The 20,786-nt window shown below is 32.8% G+C and overlaps 1 protein-coding gene across 7 annotated transcripts in view; it reads left to right on the forward strand.

Moving 5' to 3' along the window:
• The window catches only part of DMD (dystrophin), a 1,990,807-nt gene that overhangs the window by 750,132 nt on the left and 1,219,889 nt on the right, over positions 1–20,786 (forward strand). For 6 of the 7 annotated variants that reach the window (XM_044235639.1, XM_044235638.1, XM_044235634.1 and 3 more), the window contains 4 exons: positions 7,670–7,792; positions 10,152–10,289; positions 13,066–13,218; positions 14,230–14,412. In XM_044235639.1, the coding sequence (XP_044091574.1) occupies positions 7,670–7,792; positions 10,152–10,289; positions 13,066–13,218; positions 14,230–14,412 (597 nt within the window). The remainder of the gene's footprint in view (positions 1–7,669; positions 7,793–10,151; positions 10,290–13,065; positions 13,219–14,229; positions 14,413–20,786) is intronic. The other variant, XM_044235637.1, reaches the window with a different exon arrangement.

Genomic DNA, 20,786 nt, shown 5'->3' on the forward strand with positions numbered 1-20,786 from the left:
AATAACACAAATATTACCTAGAATGTCAAAATAAGATATATTGGATTTGAAAATTTTAAGTAATGCCTAATTTTCAGTAACCAGCTTTATCAGTACAAATATATTGATCTTTTTAATACCTTCTCTGATGGAAGAGAACATGGCCCATTAATTGGCATGGTTATTCTTGTTTGTATATATGTATGTATTTGTATGTGTACACATATGTATTACAATACATCTGTATTGTACAAATACATATCACATACACATACATACACACACTTTTTAGTGAAATTTTACACAAAGAAATTATAATGAAAACATAAAGACTTTGGTAAAGTTCCACAGGAATTGCATAATTTGTAGGGTACTAAAAATGTAACAATAACTGTTAATATCCTCAAATAATATTAACAAATTAATACCTAAGCCATGTAGTACTATACCTGCTAATTTTATTTCACTGAAATAAATAAGAAATGAGCCTAGCAACAGAATTCCTATATTAACAACTTCTCACATTTGTAATTTGCTATCTCTTTATCAAGGTTAATTCTGTTGAAAATTTAGTCACAAATCCTTCTTACAATAATTTAAAATGTTTTCAAAGTAGATGTTAATCTAGTTTGGTAAGCGATGTTATTTGCTAGAACTAACTGGCTCTTATTAGCATGATATTTAAATATGTAAAGCTATTTGGAGATTTCTGATTATGATTCTTTAAGAAGGAAACCTATTTCTCTGGTCAGTCATCAGATGCAAAAGTAATCATTTCTTGGACCAGGGACTTTCAGATATTTACAGGGGGACTGTGAGAGCCAGTGGGTTGCCCATTTTCTCACCTCCTGGTTAGAAAAATGTCAGATCCTGGCTCACTGCTTTGTGTACTCCAGCATGCTGAAACCTGGCATACTTTATTACTTCTGTTTATATTATCAAGTGTTTATTAGCCACGTATTATATATCAATATAAACATGTCTAATTTCACATTAAAAATTATTTCAGTGCACATCTTTGCATTTAAAACAAAAAGAACTGAACAAAAAAGCAGAAATAGAGAGGAAGGGAGAAGGGGAAGGAAAAAAGAAGAAAGAAAAAATGCACAGCTGTCCAAAATATTGTATTTTTGCTTTTAATTCATTTGTTTCCTTCATATATTTTTACAGTGCAATCCTTTCTTCTCCTATTTCAGCTACTACTACTTCTGGAAATTACTTAATCATGAGGTAGAGAAATACTCCAAGTTATATTTAACAAAAAAGCAGGCAGTGGGCTGGTTCTTGAGCCACCAATATCTCTTAACCAATCAATATATTTTCTACCTAATTCTGAAAAGTATGACCATGAGATTAATCTCATCAATTCAAAAGCCAATGTACTGGGTAACTTTCCTTAATTAACTCCACAAATTTGGGAGTTACCATATTTTACATTCTCATCCTCAAAGCATCAAAGATAACCCAGTACCTTACCTAATTAGTAAAAGAATCCAACCAATATAATGTCACTCTTCTAAGTCAATTTGCTTTATTTCTTTAATATAATTTCTTATTTTGTTTGGAGTTTGCTCTTATGAATTTAAAATAAGTGAGTGAATGAATCTATAAACTATGTGATTATCTTCATTCTAGTTAGATCTTTTTAATATGAGTATTTTTCTTTGTAAGTTTTCTTCCCTGTCCAGATATTTGGATTTGAAATAGCTCTTCATAACATATTAGTAGTATGTCTTTTCTGTATACAGGATGTTACTGGTCCTTGAAACTTTATTCCTTTTGGTTTCTATGAATTATTTTTTTAAAACCAGCATTGTAATGATAAATAAATTTTCAAAACTGCAGAGTGGAAAGAGAAGACTGATTGATTTGAAGCATTTTTAAACTGATCTGTAGCACTTAGATTATTTATTTGCAATTTAGATATTAGTGTAATTTGAATGTAGTGACCATTTATCACATTTATTAAGATTACATAGTCCATATTAACAAATGTTGACTTTGCTGTCTGTGTAAACACAGTCATTATTTTGTTAGTGTATCTGTGCACGTTAGTAGTAATATTTAACTAAAAGTAAGGTTACAATTTAAAAATTATTAAGTGTATTTGAGTAATTCCAATGCTTCCAATTTACAGTGAATCAATTTGTAATTGATTTTGCCTTTTTCAGTCTGTTATTGTTTGTTAACTTGTTATATAAATCACCTTTAATGCTAAGACTTTAACAAAGCCTTAAATTTCATTAATCCTAAATCATACAGCAAAGCACAATTAATAGCTGTTAAGCAATCTGAAACATTAAAAATCAAGGAAAACAAAGTGTTGTCTTTCTCAGTTTCTCTGTCTCTTCTTTCTTTTGTGTCCGTTTATCTGTTTATTAAACTTTCCTATGTTTTACTTTATTTGTATTTGGTATGACTACACAGTCATGTTAAAGCCATTAAGATGAAAAGGTAAGTAAAAAATTAAATTGTGCAAAACTCATGCCTGGTTTATACTCTTCCCTACAATATTATAATCTTTGTTTGATTATTTTCTGTGTATTCTAAAAACTATCTTGTGTGCATGTCTAACATTGTGTGATTTAATTGTGATTCCAGTTCTTTTGTAGTCATATATTTTCTTTGAATTCAATAGAAGAAATTTCCTTAATAATTAAGATGATATCCACATTGTTTTCAATTTCTTTAAATAATTTATCATAATTCTGAATTTAAAAAAGCATTATATACTTTATATGTTTTAAACTTTGGTGACTCACAAGTGAGCTGTTATGGAAGGTTGCTTATTGTGCATTTCTCTGATGAGCTTTTATATAATAAATATAAATTACAAAGACAACAAAGACCAAAGAATTATATATAAAAATAATTGGTCAGGGGATTACCTTCATTAGGAGTGTTATGACCAGTGAACTCTTAAAGAAGCATTTAAATTTTCCCAAATCCTTGTATTTGAACAATGAGTATTAATCATACAGATGTCAAATGGCTGGTTTGATCTGACCAATAGTGTAGCCAAAATAATTGGGTTGAGTACTTATGGTTATTTTGGTTACAAAACTGGTTACTGGTTCATTTGATTAATATATTGGATGTTCTAAAACTACTAGTTGGTATAGTAAGTATCTTTTCTATAGAAAAAACGGAGTTATAATAGCTATAGAATAGAGTATGTAAGATATGTTCTGAACTTCAGGGATTAAAAAAATCTACTGGTGAGACAAAGTATAAACTGATGAAAGTGAAATAATATTATATTCAAATATGTAAGAGATACTGAAGTACAGTGTAGGGTACTGTACACATTAAATGAGGAATAGAGACTCCTGATAGAACATGTGGAACCCATTCCCATAAGTTTTTCTATCCACAGAAGGCTTCTGGAAAATTCCTCTCAGAGAACATATCTGAAAGCAAGTGAATGAGATAGACATTATAAGAATTGTCTAAATCCACTAAAATTTATTAACTAAAACATTAGCATCTTGACTCTCATTAGTAAGACATTACTCGTGATAGATTGCAAACTAGTAATGAGCTATTTGTTCTCTTCAAAGTAATAGTTATAATAATTGCTACTCATCTGTACTGTGTGAAAAGGTAACCATAAACCACATATGGCTACTGAACACTTAAAATGTGGCTACTCCGAATTAAGAATTGTTGGAAGCATAAAATACATAGTGGTTTTTGAAGTCTTAATAGGAGAAAGTAAATATAAATTATCTTGTTAATTTTACGTCAATTGTAGGCTTACATGACATTTTGTGAAATTAGGTAAATAAAATCTATTATAATTAATTTCACCCATTTCTTTTTACTTTTTAGTATAGCATCTGGAACACTTCAGAATACCTATATGACTTGCATTATATTTCTATTTAGCTGCATTGCTATAGATGAACAAAACCCTTTGAATTTAGAGGAGAGATTTACTATAAGTTGATAAAATTTTAGGGAGGTATTCATGTGAAAAGTGTCTAACATACCCATCATTCTGCCTCTGCTTGTATATTTTCAGCAATGGGTTACTTACTACTTTAAAATTAGTGCTTTTAAAAAGGAAAAAAAGCATTTATGGCACTAATAAATTGTTCCTGTATTAAACTAAAATTCAGGCTCCAGCTAATTTCTACCCATTGATTCAAGTAATTTACTTTGGAACCACACAGAATAATTCAAATCCCTAATCTGTATAATGGCATTTTTAATAAATGGAGGGCAATCTTTGATCAGGAAATCCAGACCCTACATATACTACTAATAAAATCTAAGTTTGCATTATCTTGTTTGATTGATTACTAATTCATTTTGTAGTAGTATTTCCTAAAAGCTATTTGTATCTGCTTATATTGTTTTTGTACTTTATGGCATCATTATTACTAGCATTTGGCCAATCAGGTCTTTTCGATTTTATACAACAAAAATTGGGTTATTTAAAATTCCAGACGATTCAAGAACTCCTTGAATTGTTTATTCTACTACCCCATGATTGGTCATTCATTTACTTAGTTTGTTGGGCAGTATTTATTTATGAGAGCCTACTATGTACCAGGAATGACTCTAGGTTGAACAAGATCGACAAATTCCTTATCTTCATGGGGTGCTCATGGAACTCATCCTTTTCATTGCATGTCTTTGTGCATGCTTTTTGTGTCTCCAAATAATTCCTGATGAAAATACTGCACAGAGAAGAACAAATATAAAACACTTTGGCATTCTCTTTGAAACTACCCTCTGCAATGATCTAGATTAATTAATCAACAAATTTTGTTGTTCAGAATGATACAGTGTTACCAAACTAAGTCTCATTTTCTCCATGCTCACCTTTGGAATTTAAAGATTTTGTCAGTTACCTTGGTAAATAGAAATACTCAGTCAATAAGCATTTATTTTATCCTTCATAAGCCCTATGTTTTCAAAAGAAGATCTTTTAATGGAGTCAATAGATGGGTACGATTTTGAGTCAATACTTGTCGAGCATTTATCATATGTCATATGGATACATAGGATTTAGGGAAAAAATGATAACCTATATTTACTGAGCATTTATTGTGTCTCAGACAACATTCTAACTACATTTGACCCTCCTAACAGCACTGTGAGGTAGAGACCTTTCTTATTTTCATGTTACAAATAAAGAAACTGGAGCTCAAGGACACATAACTTGTCCAAGATCCCCCAGCTACTAAATGGTGGAGCCCAGATTCAATCTTGACATTCTCATGCAGGAGCTTAGGCTCTTCACCAGAAGATTAAAAAAACAAACAACAATAACAACAACAACAACAAAACATTCTAAGGACCAAAAATCAGGGAAGTACCCAGAGTTCACCAATAGGTCTGTAAGAAAGGTTGATATTAAGAGCACTTAAATAAGGCTAGAAAGATCCTTGGGGCAATATTAGGGAAAGCCTTAACTATCATGTTATTCTACTTGTACTTCTTGAATAGAGAAATACCTTAATGAAAGCCATATTTTGGCATATATTGACCTGATCATTGTGCACAGGATGGAACTGGTCATGTGAGGAGATTATAACCCCATAAGGAGTTTATTGCCTTAACTCCTGTGTAAGGACTACAAAGGTGGTATCTCTGGGAATAGAAAGCAAGTTGATCAAGGTGAATGAATTCACAATGATTTGACTTGATTAGATATTAGAGTGAAGTGTTGAAAATGATATGACTCACATTTTAAGCCTGGATGAATGGTCTTCTATTTACAAAACTGGGGAAGCTGGTGTGCCAAGCAGGTGGGGAGGAAGATAATGAGCTTACTTCTAGACATGTTGAACTCTAAGTAAGAATCAGGTGGCTATTGGAGAGTCTAAGTTGAATTAAAAAATTCAGCTGAAGATGAATATCTGGGAGATACTTTGAAAGTTAGAGTTAAATTTGGGAAGGTAATAAAACGCATCAGGCAAGGAGTATTGAGGAAGATGCACGGAGGCCCAAGTTCTCAGCCTTTGAAACTACTCCCTATATTTGATTATGGGGAGATAGGGTGAGCTAGAGAGGGAGCATGCATACAACTAAAATAGATAAATCTTCCTGCAAATGGACCCTTGTTATTTTGACACCCAAACACTCAGTAAAAGTTATTTTAAAAATAACTACCATTGTATTTTCACATAATTATGTAGAACAATGCATTTGCTCTAATTAAGTATTAGCAAATGTGAACAATTCAATAGTATCAAATTCATATTGTTTAGTTATGATTTGAAAAGTTCATCTTTTTGCTTTTATAATACTTCTCAGAAATATGTTTTAAAAGTGTAAAGGTATGTTTATAATATGGCAGTAGAAACATCCCATAAGCATATCTATAATACTCCCATTCTGTACTGGTTCAAGAACCGACTATGACATTTCAAATTGCAAATGTTCATTAGGATTTAAAAACAATACTGAAAATAAGTCACTTTTTAAAAAGAACCCATAAATCCTTCCTGGTGTGTGTAAAAGTGCCTAACAGATAAGTGTCTATTCATGTTGTGTGCACAAATCATGTTCTTGTGAATAGCATTTGATTATTCACTTCTTCATGAGTAGATATTTGGTTTTTCCTTGAACACTTATCTTTATTGTCCTCTAGGAGATGCCAGTCAATAAAGAAAGAGTAAGATTATTACTGGGAATGTGATGGGGAACAGTAGGTGGGGACCAGTCCTGATGCATGCCGTTGTCCTGGTGTAAGACACCGGGGGTCATTCCTGAATTGGTTTTACGAATGGGCAAATGTTTAGCTCTGTAAGAAAATATGATTTCTATATGTCATCTATGAGTTTTCAGAAGCTATCACATATAAAATATTTTTTAGTGTTTTAATGCAAAGAAATTGGATACAGGGTAAAGATCAATAGCACATTTATTTTATTAACTGTTTGAACTTTGATGATTAAATCTTACCTACTCCTTTGAATATATATATATTTGATTTCCAATGTATTTTTAATCATCACTCCTCTTCAAGTCGTTTCTTTAGAAAAAAGGGTTTTAAAAATGTTTTGAGACTATGGTCATTACAAATTTCAAAATCCAAGAAACTGTTATGTTTATGAAGTTGGAAAATAAATATTCAGATTTTTATGTGAAATGTTCTGGGTTCATTCATTTGAATTTTTTTGTGCTATCAAAGAAAGTAGTCCTAAGGCAAGCTCATGGCATTGTTTGTCTTATGAGAGCATGCCTATCAAATTTTCCATGTTGAAAATGTCATTTAAAATATTGGAGCAGATTGCCATATAGTTTTTCTGAGGGTAAGGAGACATTTCTGCTTTTCTTCATGAGGTTACTGTTACTTGATGAATGAGGCAATTTCTGATAAGAAACATTTACACAAATGGTACTTATATCAGAATATTTTAAATAAGATCAAATTCAACTTTAGAATATTAACAATTAGTTCAAATATACGGAAATGAACTTCTGTTGAAAAAAGAGAATGATGAATTGCATTATCTTGTATGTATGCTCAGCTCTGATGATGTTAAATGTTTGTCTTTATTTGCATCCTCAGGTACTTTCCCAGTTGTATTTCAAAGCTTTCATAAAATATAATATGAGAACATAATGCATGCCATTATTTTAGCAACAGGAGGTTGAACAAATGTAATTTTGGGGGTTTATGTTTCTAATAAAAAGTAATTTTGATTTAAATTAGCACTATCTTTTTTTTTAGGCCTCCATTCCTTTGAAGGAATTGGAGCAGTTTAACTCAGATATACAAAAATTGCTTGAACCACTGGAGGCTGAAATTCAGCAGGGGGTGAATCTGAAAGAGGAAGACTTCAATAAAGATATGGTAAATTGGTTGTGATAAAAGTGTGAATGAACTAGGAATGGAAATGAATAAATATTTGGAAAGAAATTAGATAACTCAAGTCTCCAACTAAGTTCTCATTGCATACCTTGCACATTTCATGATTCTAATAATTTATTACAAATGCAAAGTATTCTGGTTGAACATTTATTATGGATGCCAAATTACTATGGTATGGTCACATGGGAGCACTTGCAGATCCTAGTAAGTAGTTCCACAGTTTTTCTCTGACCTGTGCTATTTCAAACTCAGAGGACAAAATGTAATGGGGGGAAAAGAGTTAAATTAAAAAATAAACTGGAAATTTAGTAAGAAACTCAGCCATCAAGGATGGATGATATTTGTGTCAGTCATGATTTTGGTAGTAGAATGTTTATTTCAGAGGAGGGGTATTAGACACAATACAAAAATTACTTATTAAAGTTTACCACAAAGTGGTTTTCACAAAAAGTTGATTAAATAGTACAATAGATGTCTAAAATGTGTATAAATCCATGCTGCTTATTTCATGGGAGTAAAGAAATATAACCATGTGGGCTGTTCCCAAACTCATAACATTCTCCTCCAACCTTGATTAATTTCAAAATGTCTGTTACATTTCTCTCTGGCTTGAATATTTGTGCATCACACCTCTTTTCACTGACTTTTTTCTCCTTCCACATCCTGGTCACAAATTCCTTTTCCCTCTCCACAGCCATCACCAATATGGCCTTCTTAACCTCTACATATATTATGCTTGGGATTTCCCAGACATGTATCAATGTTAGGAACTTCTGAGACAATGCTTTAAAATGGCATTAAAAGGCAATATATGAATTTTAGATAGTTGGCATGTGAAACAATAGGAAAACTATTTTCCACCAATCTTAGTTCGCATTGGTAACAGTTCTGACTTCTAGAGCTGCCTGAGTCAGTACTCCCCATGTATGGGGTTTGGTGGCCTTGCCAACTCAGCTCAGTGAAAGTCGAGAAGATGCTTTCCAAGATGCTGAGGTAAAACTACCTCTCCTTCATGCCAAAGAAGAAAACAGAGGGCACTGAAGTGAAAAAGAGTACTCTTTACCTCTTGGGCTGTTCATCAACTCTGCCCTATGGCTAACACTTACCTGCTTGGGGGGAAGAAATGAAGTGGGTTTTGCTGATGTTGTTTATTTCTTTTGTCCTCAGCCCCAGCAAAGGAAAGACTAAAAGGGAAAGACTTTTAAAAATAAGTTAAGGTCTTTCATAGATTATAAACATATGTCTGTGTTATATTATTTTATTACACTAATAATTGACAAATCTCAGATAAAACGTCATTCCTCTGAAAAAAATAAATACTTCTTCAGTTGCGTGTAGCAGTTTAAATATGGACTGCTGATTTAGATAGGTAGCATCTGATTACTATGGATGATTATACACAAATACACATATATGTGACTTTTCATATTTGTTATTCTTAAGTCATCAGAGTACCTTGTACCATTCAAGGTGAGCCTCCTCAAAAGAAAGTTTTTCATACACTGAGCTGAAAGAAAGATATGAAGCTTGAAGTGAAAAACCACATGGTCACATATGCTACCATATTAGATGGGCATTTATTCAAATAGTTTTCTTTTGAAGTGAATGAAAATATTATTCTTGGAGTTTAAAAACTAAATGTGCAGTGAAAAACATTTTCAAGGAATTTTCCTGATCTATATTTTAATACTTACTGGATTGCATTTATTTAAAAACAACATGCATGTATGGTGTATTTTTTTAAATTACTTGAAATATTCAGTAGCCATTGAGTACATCATTTTTTACTAATGCCCTAATATTTGTCCTAATTTGGACATAGAGATTATTTAAAGTAGATGATTTGAAATAAGTGTACATTTGAAATATGTTCACTTAAGAGTGAGTGTGTTAAAACGTTAAGAATCGTAGCCATCTGACACTTTTCCACATCCATATTTCTGCATGGGTTGGTTGACATTATAGATGACACATTTAGTTCAGTTTTCCAAACTTTAATTTCTGGAAACCTACCAAAAATCAAAGCCAGAAGAATGCTTCACACCAATTGGTGCCTTGTGTGAAATGACGAACTACCTTACAATCCTATCTTCCTACGTATCGCCCACTACCAGGTGTACCCTTTTGAGCTGGTTGGCATCCTTCCTAAATCTGTCTTTTCAAAGCTCAAGTAAACCATACAAAAGCAAAACTATGAGCATAGTATCTTAGAATAACTTTCCTGGCAAGTCTTAAATTGGATTTTTGTGTGTGTTTAAATAACATGTTTTATTATCTCTTGTTAACGATGTACAGCTTTTTAAAAACCAAAATGAAGACTGTACTTGTTGTTTTTAATCAGAGTGAAGACAATGAGGGTACTGTAAAAGAATTGTTGCAAAGAGGAGACAACTTACAACAAAGAATCACAGATGAGAGAAAGCGAGAGGAAATAAAGATAAAACAACAGCTGTTACAGACAAAACATAATGCTCTCAAGGTATTAGAGCTAAAATTATAATATACCTTGCCTGTGGTTTTTTTTTTCTTATGTAGGATAAAATATATTGTGCATAAATAAAATCTGCTTAAGAATCTTAGTCACCAAAAAATATATTTTTCTTCCTGTTCAGTTATGTGCTTTATTTAACATTTTGGAGTGGTCTCTTTGATTTTGAAAGAAGTGTTGCTTAAAAGAAAATGTGTTTTTTGCCTGAGACAAATTTTTCTGAGTAGTGTTTGGGAAATACTACAGTACATTATTCATAGTGTTTATACATTTAATTTTCTAATGTAGCTTATTTTTATATTATTTTTATGTTTGTCTTAAAAGACCTGTTTAACTGCCAGAATAACCAATTCATATTTTTGTGGGTTTTCTGCTGCCTATATTTGATTGAAATTATGTAAAATAGGTCCAGTTTTTTTGTAATCTAGTATTTGTTTAATAAGACCTGAGATTCTACTTAATTTTTTCTTCAATTAACTTCATTTTACCTTTAAGCGAGTCACTCTTTGCAACTAACTAATCGTCTACAGTGTCTAAATTCATTTATACAGGAATTCTCAAAAATAATGTCCTTGAAGAAGAACTGGTAGTCTCGTATTAACCAGCAGTAGTGGATAGCCTCAAACACTCATGTGACTCATCTGGATGTGTGCAGGAAGGACAGAGTAGTGTTGGCTTTACTATAAAAATATTTAGGAATTTCTTGACATGACCCTGGACTTATGTAGAGTTTTGTGAAATAACTTGTATTTTTTAATGTGCTTTCCAATGTTCCCTATTGGCATGCATGGCTGATTTTCTAATACTGTTAATTGCCAAGCCTTTCATTGTAAATCACTCTTGTAGAGCTATGTAGTTATGTGGGTAGATCCACGTACTAGGTGGTTGAAGTCTTCTTTCTATATGCAAATAAGAGTATAAAACCTTTCCCCATATAGTCAGACAACCAAATAAACACTGCTGAGAATGTAATTACACAATAATGTGCCTGCAAGGAATCCACAAGAAAAGTCTAATTGGCCAGTAGGTGTTCTGATGGTAACTGCTGATAAATACAGTAAATAGAAAAGACCTCTTCCTTGAGGGAGTGCAAGAGCAAGCCATAATGCGCTGAGAAAATCAGAAATCTGTGTAATTCACACACTTCCAACTGTGACTAGGCTTTCTGAAGCATCTATAGTGGCCATATGATGATATGTGTCCTACTGAACAGCAGTGTTTAATGGTTATCTGGCATCTCTCTAAAGAAATCTATATAATGTCTCTAAATATCTTCACACATTACGCATCACCTTGTGCTTAGGGAATGAAAGGGGTTTGAGATTTTATGACCACAAGCCCTTTCTCTTGGCAAAGGTGTGACTTGTGTCACGAATAAGACATGGCTCAGTGCTCATTCACGTGGCTTTACCCTAGTACCTTTGAAAAAAGCAGCATTCCATCTGGCTCATCCCAGGCATTTATTACCTCCACAGGAGGTTTAGAAATTCAACTAAAAATGTAAACTGCAGTAAATTTTACATCTTTGATTTTGAACAAAATGGAGAATGAAATTTAGATCAGTCTTGCAAATAAGTGTTAAAAGTGATTATGAAAATCTACTCCACTTGCCAAACTAATCTACACCACCAAATTCAGTAACATATTAGTTATGTTAGTAACACTGCCAAGTGGCTCCAGTTCTAGTCCTTATGAAATATTTCAAAGAAGGTCAGAACTTTTCAAGAGCAATGACTATTTCAGCCATTCTTTGATACTCATTCTTTTCTTTTGCTCCAGTTAAATCTGTACATGAAACCCTAATTACTACTGTTCTGAAGAAGTGAAAGCTGTATTCTGAGCTCTTATGTTCCCTTGTGTTATCATAAAATGGCATTACAACAAATTCTATTGATCAGGGAAGACATTGGGTGTGCTTGTAAGGAGCAAGATGATTAATTTCCACCCTTTGTTGATTTATTAAGCAGTTGCCCTTATTTATCTCATCACGTCGATTGGAAACCATGCACTTCCCTTTTCTTTTTAAACTAATTCATCATTTTGCATTTGGAACACAATTTGATATAATAAGAAAAAGTTGGCAATGGAAGCCTGAAAAGAAAGAGCATTTTTATAATAGTTGCCATTTTCATGTACATTCACAGATATATATCTTTCACACTTCTATGTATATGTCTCAAAACAATTCATATGATAACTAAGATGATCATATGTTTCTATTCACAAAATATTCATGGCCTATGAAAATTTTACAGGGATGGCTAAAACCATGAATGTAGTTGCTTGGTTATGTAAACTTAAAATTTTTTGATGAACCCAGGTTGAAGATACAAATTTTAAAATTTGTATCTATTTTAAAAGTCAAGTACAAACTCATTAAATTTGTGCAAGTCTTTGGTTAATACAGGTATATTCGTATACTAAACTATTTCATGTAGACTACACAATAATTTAGTTGACTCATTTAGTCAATTAAATATGACAAGATTCCTGAACAAATTTGAACATGCCAGGAGAAAATACTTTAAGTGATTTGTCCAGTTTCCTTAGCTTTGTGTGAATAGGTCCTGCCACAAAAATACCTAATATCATCATCTGTTTGTATATTTAGCACTTAAAAGTGAATTTAAGTGAAGCGGTACAAGAAGATGAGGGGTTCATTATTTGTGAATAACTACAGCCAGAAGTGTACTCTCTCTCTCTTTCTCTCTCTCTCTCTCTATATATATACATATTGATATTTTAATAATATCTGCACCATGAACAGGATTTGAGGTCTCAAAGAAGAAAAAAGGCTCTAGAAATTTCTCACCAGTGGTATCAGTACAAGAGGCAGGCTGATGATCTCCTGAAATGCTTGGATGACATTGAAAAAAAATTATCCAGCCTACCTGAACCCAGAGATGAAAGGAAAATAAAGGTAATGTTGTTTTAGAATGTCACTACTAGATTTTATTGCTACAGTTAAATTTCTCTACCTTAACATGTGTGGATCGTATTTAAAATTGTTGATGTTGTTGCCTCTTTTAGCGTTCTCTCTGATTTGCTGCATTTCCTTGTATTGTGTTTTATTTTGGTACATTTATTGTATTAAATGTTTTTTAAACTGACATAATGTGGGATGAATAAAATGTTTTATTTTTAGACAGTGTAAAATGAATTAAACAACCTGAGGGTTTTGAAGGGGCGGGGGGTGGGAGGTTGGGGGAGCCAGGTGATGGGTATTGGGGAGGGCATGGATTGCATGGAGCACTGGGTGTGGTGCAAAAACAATGAATACTGTTACGTGGAAAAGAAATTAAAAAAAAAAAGTAATGTCATATGTTTCCTGGTAAAATTGTAATTGATTTTGTGTATCTTTGTTCCAGATGAACAAATGACTTATCGGTATATGGACGACTTCTTTCTCATGTTAGCACATTCATTTCATCAGAGCATCTTCACACATCAGTGTCAAATCTCTATAGATTGATTTGCATATTGTCCAGAGATGTTTTTTCTGTTATTATTTTACACTTTTTATTTTGCTTCATTCTCTGTTGAGTTCCTCAAAACTTTAAAATGAAAATAAATAACCACTTGTCCTCTAAATTATATTTTCTGTGGATGGTCCCTAAGAAAAATGAGTAGTCAGTCCAATTTGGGTCAGCCCCCAAAACACCAGAGGAATTGAGAAGAAAGAAAAATGTTAGATGAATTTAAATATTTTCTTAATTAGAATATCTAAAACTGAGCATTTGAAAGATAACTGAAAATAGCGTTTGGATTCTTGGTGAAGATGACCGTGATGGCTTCCATATTTGTAAATTACGGAACATGACAATAAAATGACAACAGCCTTTGAAATTTCTGAGAGAAGTATGTGCTGCTTGCAGGTTGGTTGATGTGGTTAGCTAACTGCCCTGGGCCCTGTATTGATTTTGCTCAATAGGAAATTGATCGTGAATTGCAGAAGAAGAAAGAGGAGCTGAATGCAGTGCGTAGGCAAGCTGAGGGCTTGTCTGAGGATGGGGCCGCAATGGCAGTGGAGCCAACTCAGATTCAGCTCAGCAAGCGCTGGCGGGAAATTGAGAGCAAATTTGCTCAGTTTCGAAGACTCAACTTTGCACAAATTGTGAGTTGTTATTGGCAAACCCATGTATGTGTTTGCAACTACTACCTAATAAGAGAGGCCTACTAACAAACGGAAAAACAAAACAAAACAAAACAAAAACCCCAAAACAAAAACAACAACAACAACAAAAAATAAAACAAAACTTGGGTGCAATTTCAGACTTCTAATATGCATTCTGAAAGTGAGCAGTTTCCCCTCCTTTGGGCTTCTACAACACTAGTGATTAGTTTTTCAGATTAAAAGCACAATAAATTAACAGCACATAGGGAACAGGCCCTTTATCAGAAATGAAAACTGCATCTTAATTTGTTTTGCCACATCATTTTTTTCATAACATTGGCAATGTGAATTTGTCAATTGATCATACATTTACATTATTTCAGTGTCAAATCCAAAAATACATATTGCTTTCCTGAGACCATCCCATGCTAATTTTACTTTTTTAATGTATACATGGTAAATAATAAATCTTTTGTGAGACATCTTCTTACATCTCCTTGCATAAGAACCTTATCTTATTGACTTAGAATAGTAGTTTAGTCCTCGTACCTGACTTGGCTACTTAATGGGTTAAAAGGCTTTTTAGAAGTGGATGCCTAGTAAGATAGTTTATGACTAATAGCAGATTGAAAAATATCAAATACTGTGACTAATGAAATACTACAAGCTGAAGGGAAAAGGAACAACTGTTCTTTCAAACAACTGGATGGATATTTGGTGATTTTTCTCCTTAAAAAGGCAATTCATAATCATAAATTTGTTTTTCCTAGCTCTCTATTTGTAATAGGGTATAAACCTAGGATTTTTTCTAACAAATACATTTTTTGTTCCTATTCTGAGATATCATAAAGTGAAGAGGAATGGTTACTGCTATGTAATTATGCAAAAATAGTGCTTCTCACAAAACAAATACGTTAAGGCTGGAAAATAAGGATTTCTTAATATGTTAGGTTGAATTATATGAAACCAACAGATACTCAATCATTTTTGATCTATGTAAATGACAGTTTCATTTGTTTCAACCTTCAGATGGGACTTTGTGGAATTTCTTATGTGATATTGTTGATTCTATTTAATATGGGGTATTTTAAAAATATGCCTTAGATACCATAGCTTTATTTTATAAGCGTATAATTTTGTTATGCTGCTTATTAACCAAGAGAAAATACACGACATATTATTGTTACTTCTTTTTACAAAACATTAGGAAAATCCATGAATACACTGTTTTTGATGAAATTCAGGACCCTAAGATTTAATAACAGCTGAATATCCTGAGAAGTTGGAAGAAGTAATATAATATATTGAGACTATATTACATTTGAAGTCCTATTCCAGCTGATTGCACATTTCAGCCTATTATCCTTTCTATTAGATGTTATGAACATAATATGTCATAAATCACTGCAGCTTACACTAAGAGAAAGACTGTGCCTGTGGATACAAAATGAATTGAAAGATTAAGGCAACCACAAAGAAAGTTCAAGTAAAATATTTTCACTGAATTTAATAGATCATTCAAGGAAAAGTCCCTTGCTTTGATTTATCTGACTACTAACTAATTTCTCCATTCCAATTTTCCCCATATCCTTGACACATCCTATATACAGGATTAGATTTTTTTACAACCTGGGTAAGGTAAGTTATTAACATTTTATAGTTAAATGGACACAGGATCAAAAATCTCCACAAACCACCTACTTAAAATGTCATTACATCCTTATACATAAAGGGCTCTCAATGCATATTTGTAAAACATAATGATGATTGGTAAAATAAACCTAGGACATGTAAACCAGCATAAAATTTTTAAAGTCATAGTAAAATTTTAAGATGTGTTTTCCCCATAAACGGTTTCTTCTTGATTTTATAACTAAATACAGAGAACCAAATTTCAGAAGGTGAGTACCAAACTTCAGAAGATTCCTGGAGTGGGGAATACATATATTTTAAAAGATTTTATCTATCTATCTATCTATCTATCTATCTATCATCTATCTAAGGAAGAGAGAATGCATGTGTGAGCACAGGCAGAGGGATGGGCAGAGGGAGAGGGAGAAGCAGACATCCCACTGAGCATGGAGTCCAATGGGGGCTTGATCCCAGGACCCTGAAATCATGACCTGAGCCAAAAGAAGATGCTTAAAGGACTGAGACATCCAGGTGCCCTTGGCATATATTTTTATATGAACTCTGGGTATCCATGATAACAGAAGTAATAACAGTATGTATGAAGAACAATCAATTTAATATTATAATTATATTTGGCTTTGAATTTTTATTAGGCCTAAAAAATGACAGATAGATAGATAGATACAAGATATATCTTTTTATTCCACTGGTTACTAATATATATTGAAAAACTGATTTCACATGTCCACCTACCTAGTTAGAGTCATCTTTCCCAATTATCATACAGTGAGGCCATTAGAGATTAGCCAGCCACAAGTGAATAACTTAACCAAAAGCTATGTTTGGAATAATCCCACAGTGGCTCTGATACAGCACAGGTCATCATAACTTCAGTATTCTTTACCTCCCCCTCGTTCCCCTTCTCTATTTGTCTCATCCTTCATTCTTCCAATTTTCCCTTCCTCGTCTTCTCTAGATGTAGGTTCTAGACTTCATTTGGACTTACTGATTTTCAGTTAGCCTTTCATATCTTAGAAGTAACAATTCCAGATTACAGGGAGTACTCGAAAGTGCTTAACATTTGAGAGTTGTGTTTAAAATGAGAAATTAATTTTCCGTATTTTAGAGATAAAGTCTTAAAAATGGTCTAAGCAGTTTTAAATGTGTGCACTTCAGGGACTATGTCTATGTCAGAGATGTATATGGCAATAATAAAGCTCAGACAAGGTCTGGAACTTTGAGGGAACCATGAGGCAGCCCTGGACCAGACAAGAATGCAGACGAAAGCAGAATAGAGTATTTCCAAACGATGGTCCTCAAGAAAATCCTAGAGACCCCTAAAAAGGGAAAACGGATTGGGATGAAGCAGGTAAATTTTTCTCCAAGTATTCAGCAAGTTGAAGGCCCTGCCCTAGTTAGGAATAGAAGACAGTTCTAATTATACTTCCTGTTGACTTGCAGAACTGGGTGATCAGTGAAGATCAAGCAATGATTGTAAACTGAACATAAGGAACTTTTCTGTAGGATGTTTTATAACACCTGTGTGGTCTAGTAAAAAGAGCAGTCCCTGGGATGAACAGTCCAGAATATGAATCCCACTCTGTTTTCTAGCTGTATGCTCACAGGTAAATAAATATCTTGCAGCCTGATTTCCCTCATCTGTACAATGGGGAATATGGACTTTTGTGATAACAAAATATAGTAATATTTATAAAACACCTGTTGTACGATAGGAGCTCAATTAATCAAAAATTTTCCTCTTTCTGTCTATAATACTGGAAAAGGGACATTTTAAAATTTTATGTCTTTATAGACTGTTAAGAGGACTCAGCTTGGCATGTACCATAGATTTATGTTATTAACAAGGATAGATATATTTTGTTCAGTGTAGATTACAAATTAGAGTCCCTCATCCTTGAAAATGTAGTTGTATCCAGAGTAACAAAGCATTTGCAGGAAGTTTTGTACAAAGATGGTGATTCTACCAATGAAGGCATAGTTCCCCAAAAACATGTCAAGAGTTCTCTTTCTAAATTCTTACCATCTATGTACAAGTAGAGAAAGAGACACAGAAAAACTGAAGGCTTTGAAAATTTCTCAATAGAAAATTACATGTAATTTTTATTAAGTATAATTGTAGCATTTGAAAATTAATCTCCCAGAGCTCAAGAAAATGCAGCCAAAAAAATTACACAAAGAAAGTACCACCACAATCCAGGAACTCCTAAGCAAAATAAGCTCACAGACTAAAATTACAATGGATATGAAAAATTCATTTTATGGATGATATTAACAGATGCTAAAAAATAAAAGGAGAATGCACATCTGAGGAAATCAGAGATAAGAGAACAATCAGCAAAGGACATTAAAATAAGTGTTTAATTTTTTTTAAGTAATTGAGTTTTTTTAATGTTCAAAAAGATTTTTAAAAGGATGTAGTGGAATTCATACAATAAAAATAGGCCATTTTGAATTGTGAAAAGGAAGGTTTGAAAAATAAAACATCTTGAGATTTAAATATAATTATTAAAATAATAACTCAAACAGCTTTTTAAATAGTGGATTCATCATAGAAGAGTAATGAATATATTCATTGAAGGAGATTGAGGATAATTTTGCTTTGTTGAAAATACTGGAATATGTAAAGAATGGAATAAAAAACTCACATATATGCATGAAAAGAGTTCTGGATTGAAAAAGTGGAAAGCCGGGGGAAGAGACAGTATTTTATATAAATGACTGACATTTAAGAAAATTGAATAAATCTCAGTTTATAGGAATCCTCAAGTTGAATAAAGCTCAACGAGACTGGAATAAATAAAAACAAGTCATACCTAGCAAAGTCTGAATGAAACTCAGAACATCAGTGGTGAGGAAGGTGTCATAAAAGCTACTAAGGATCAAAAACAGAATACCTACAGGGTGACAAAGTTGACAGAAGACTTTTCATCAATAACAGATACTGGAATACAATGACATAACATCTTCATATGCTAGGCAAATTTTCAAATGTCCTGTAAACTGTGATTCAAAAGTGAAGACAAAATATTTTCAGACATACAAGTACTTTCAGATAAGCAGAACTATGAGAATTTATTACCTGTATATTCTTGCTGAATTAATAAGCTATATGCTAGTGTAAAAAAGCAAAATGAAGTCAGGAAGAAGGAACAAGCTATATAAAGCTATCTAGAAGTCTATATATAAGGAAGGATTTTTTTTTTTATTAGTCTTGTACTCAGCGACCAAAATTGTAGCAAGTGCTGCAAAGGGAAACAGAAGGCTGTGAGAATGTAGAAGTGTTTTGACTCAACTTAAAGAAGAATATAATAAATAAGAGGCTCATTGTAGAGGGTCAAACAAATATAAGGTTTGTACCTAATGTGTTCAGTATGAATTATTGCTAATTAATATGTTCCTCAGAAGCAAAAAAAAAAATAGTAACCCTTTGAAATAGGTATGCATACATGACCTGTCCCAGGAATGGAAGCAAAAATAATGCAAATATCAGAGTAAAAGATGGCAAAGAAATGTCCCTTTTCTAAATACAACAACTCCACTTGTCCTGCATATCCTATACCTTCAAAGATTAAGTAAATAATACTGATATTCAATGTTTATATCTGGCAACTTCTTCAACTTCTTTTGGATGTCTAACAGATATGTGAAATGTTACCATACCCTAGTCAGGAATTAACTGATTGTCACCTCTACATAATTTGGCTCCAAACCAGCTCTGTGGGCATTAGTAAATTACCCTGTCACCTAAGTTCAAAACCTAGACATCATCCATAATTGTTCTTTTCTCCTCTGTAATCCTTGTAATTCATTTCAATTTCTTTTGGTTCTACTCAGAAAATACAGCTTTAATCAGACCACTCAGTATCTGCATTGTGGAAACCCTAGTCCATAACACAAAGATCTCTCATCTGGGTTACTTGAACAGTCTCTAATCCTTGCTTCTGGTCTTTGCCCACCTACATGGTATTCTTTCTGTGAAGCCAAGGGCTCCTAAAGCATAAGTGAGATTCTCTCAAACCCCTGCTGCTCACTACCCTTTCAATGAAATCCCAAGATTTTACATGATTTGGTTCCTGCCTGTCTTATTACTCCAACTTTGTCTCCTTTTTTGCCATTCTCCCTGTCATACAGGTGTAAAAAATGTCTCCTCCATACTTAAACATGCCATCACCATTTCCATTTCAGGGCCTTCGTACATTTTGCTTTTTCACGGAATATTTTTCACATAGACTTTTACATGGGTTCAGTAACTCAGCTGTCCTTCCACTTATCAACAGTAAACATTTAGTAGAACTTTGACATATAATCTGGACAGGTAATACTTAACAGGGTTTTTTTTTTTACTTTAAGAATATTTTTATACTTCTTATAAGTATTTATGTCAATTGGGAATTTAAGATGATTCTCTAGAACAGCAGATTTCATTGCAGTTACTTCCAGAAGTGTTATACTGAGACAAGACAAAGTTTCTGAAGTTTAACACTGAGGTGGTAGAGTGAATATGAGCAGGATTTTGATACTCTATTATAAAGGTTAGTTTTTAGTACATCAGAATAAATTACAGGAAGGTATGTTAACAACATTAGAAGTATACATTTCTAAAAGAGACAAGTTCTTGAAAAGTAGGCAGAAAATGAGTTTTGTTAGTAGTTTCACTTTAAATGCTAAAGAAATGTATTAAATAAATTAGTCCCTTGGGTGAATAATTTTAAAAAAAATTT

This window comes from Neovison vison, chromosome X (assembly GCF_020171115.1).
Source record: "Neovison vison isolate M4711 chromosome X, ASM_NN_V1, whole genome shotgun sequence".
Classification (NCBI taxonomy): Eukaryota; Metazoa; Chordata; class Mammalia; order Carnivora; family Mustelidae; genus Neogale; species Neogale vison.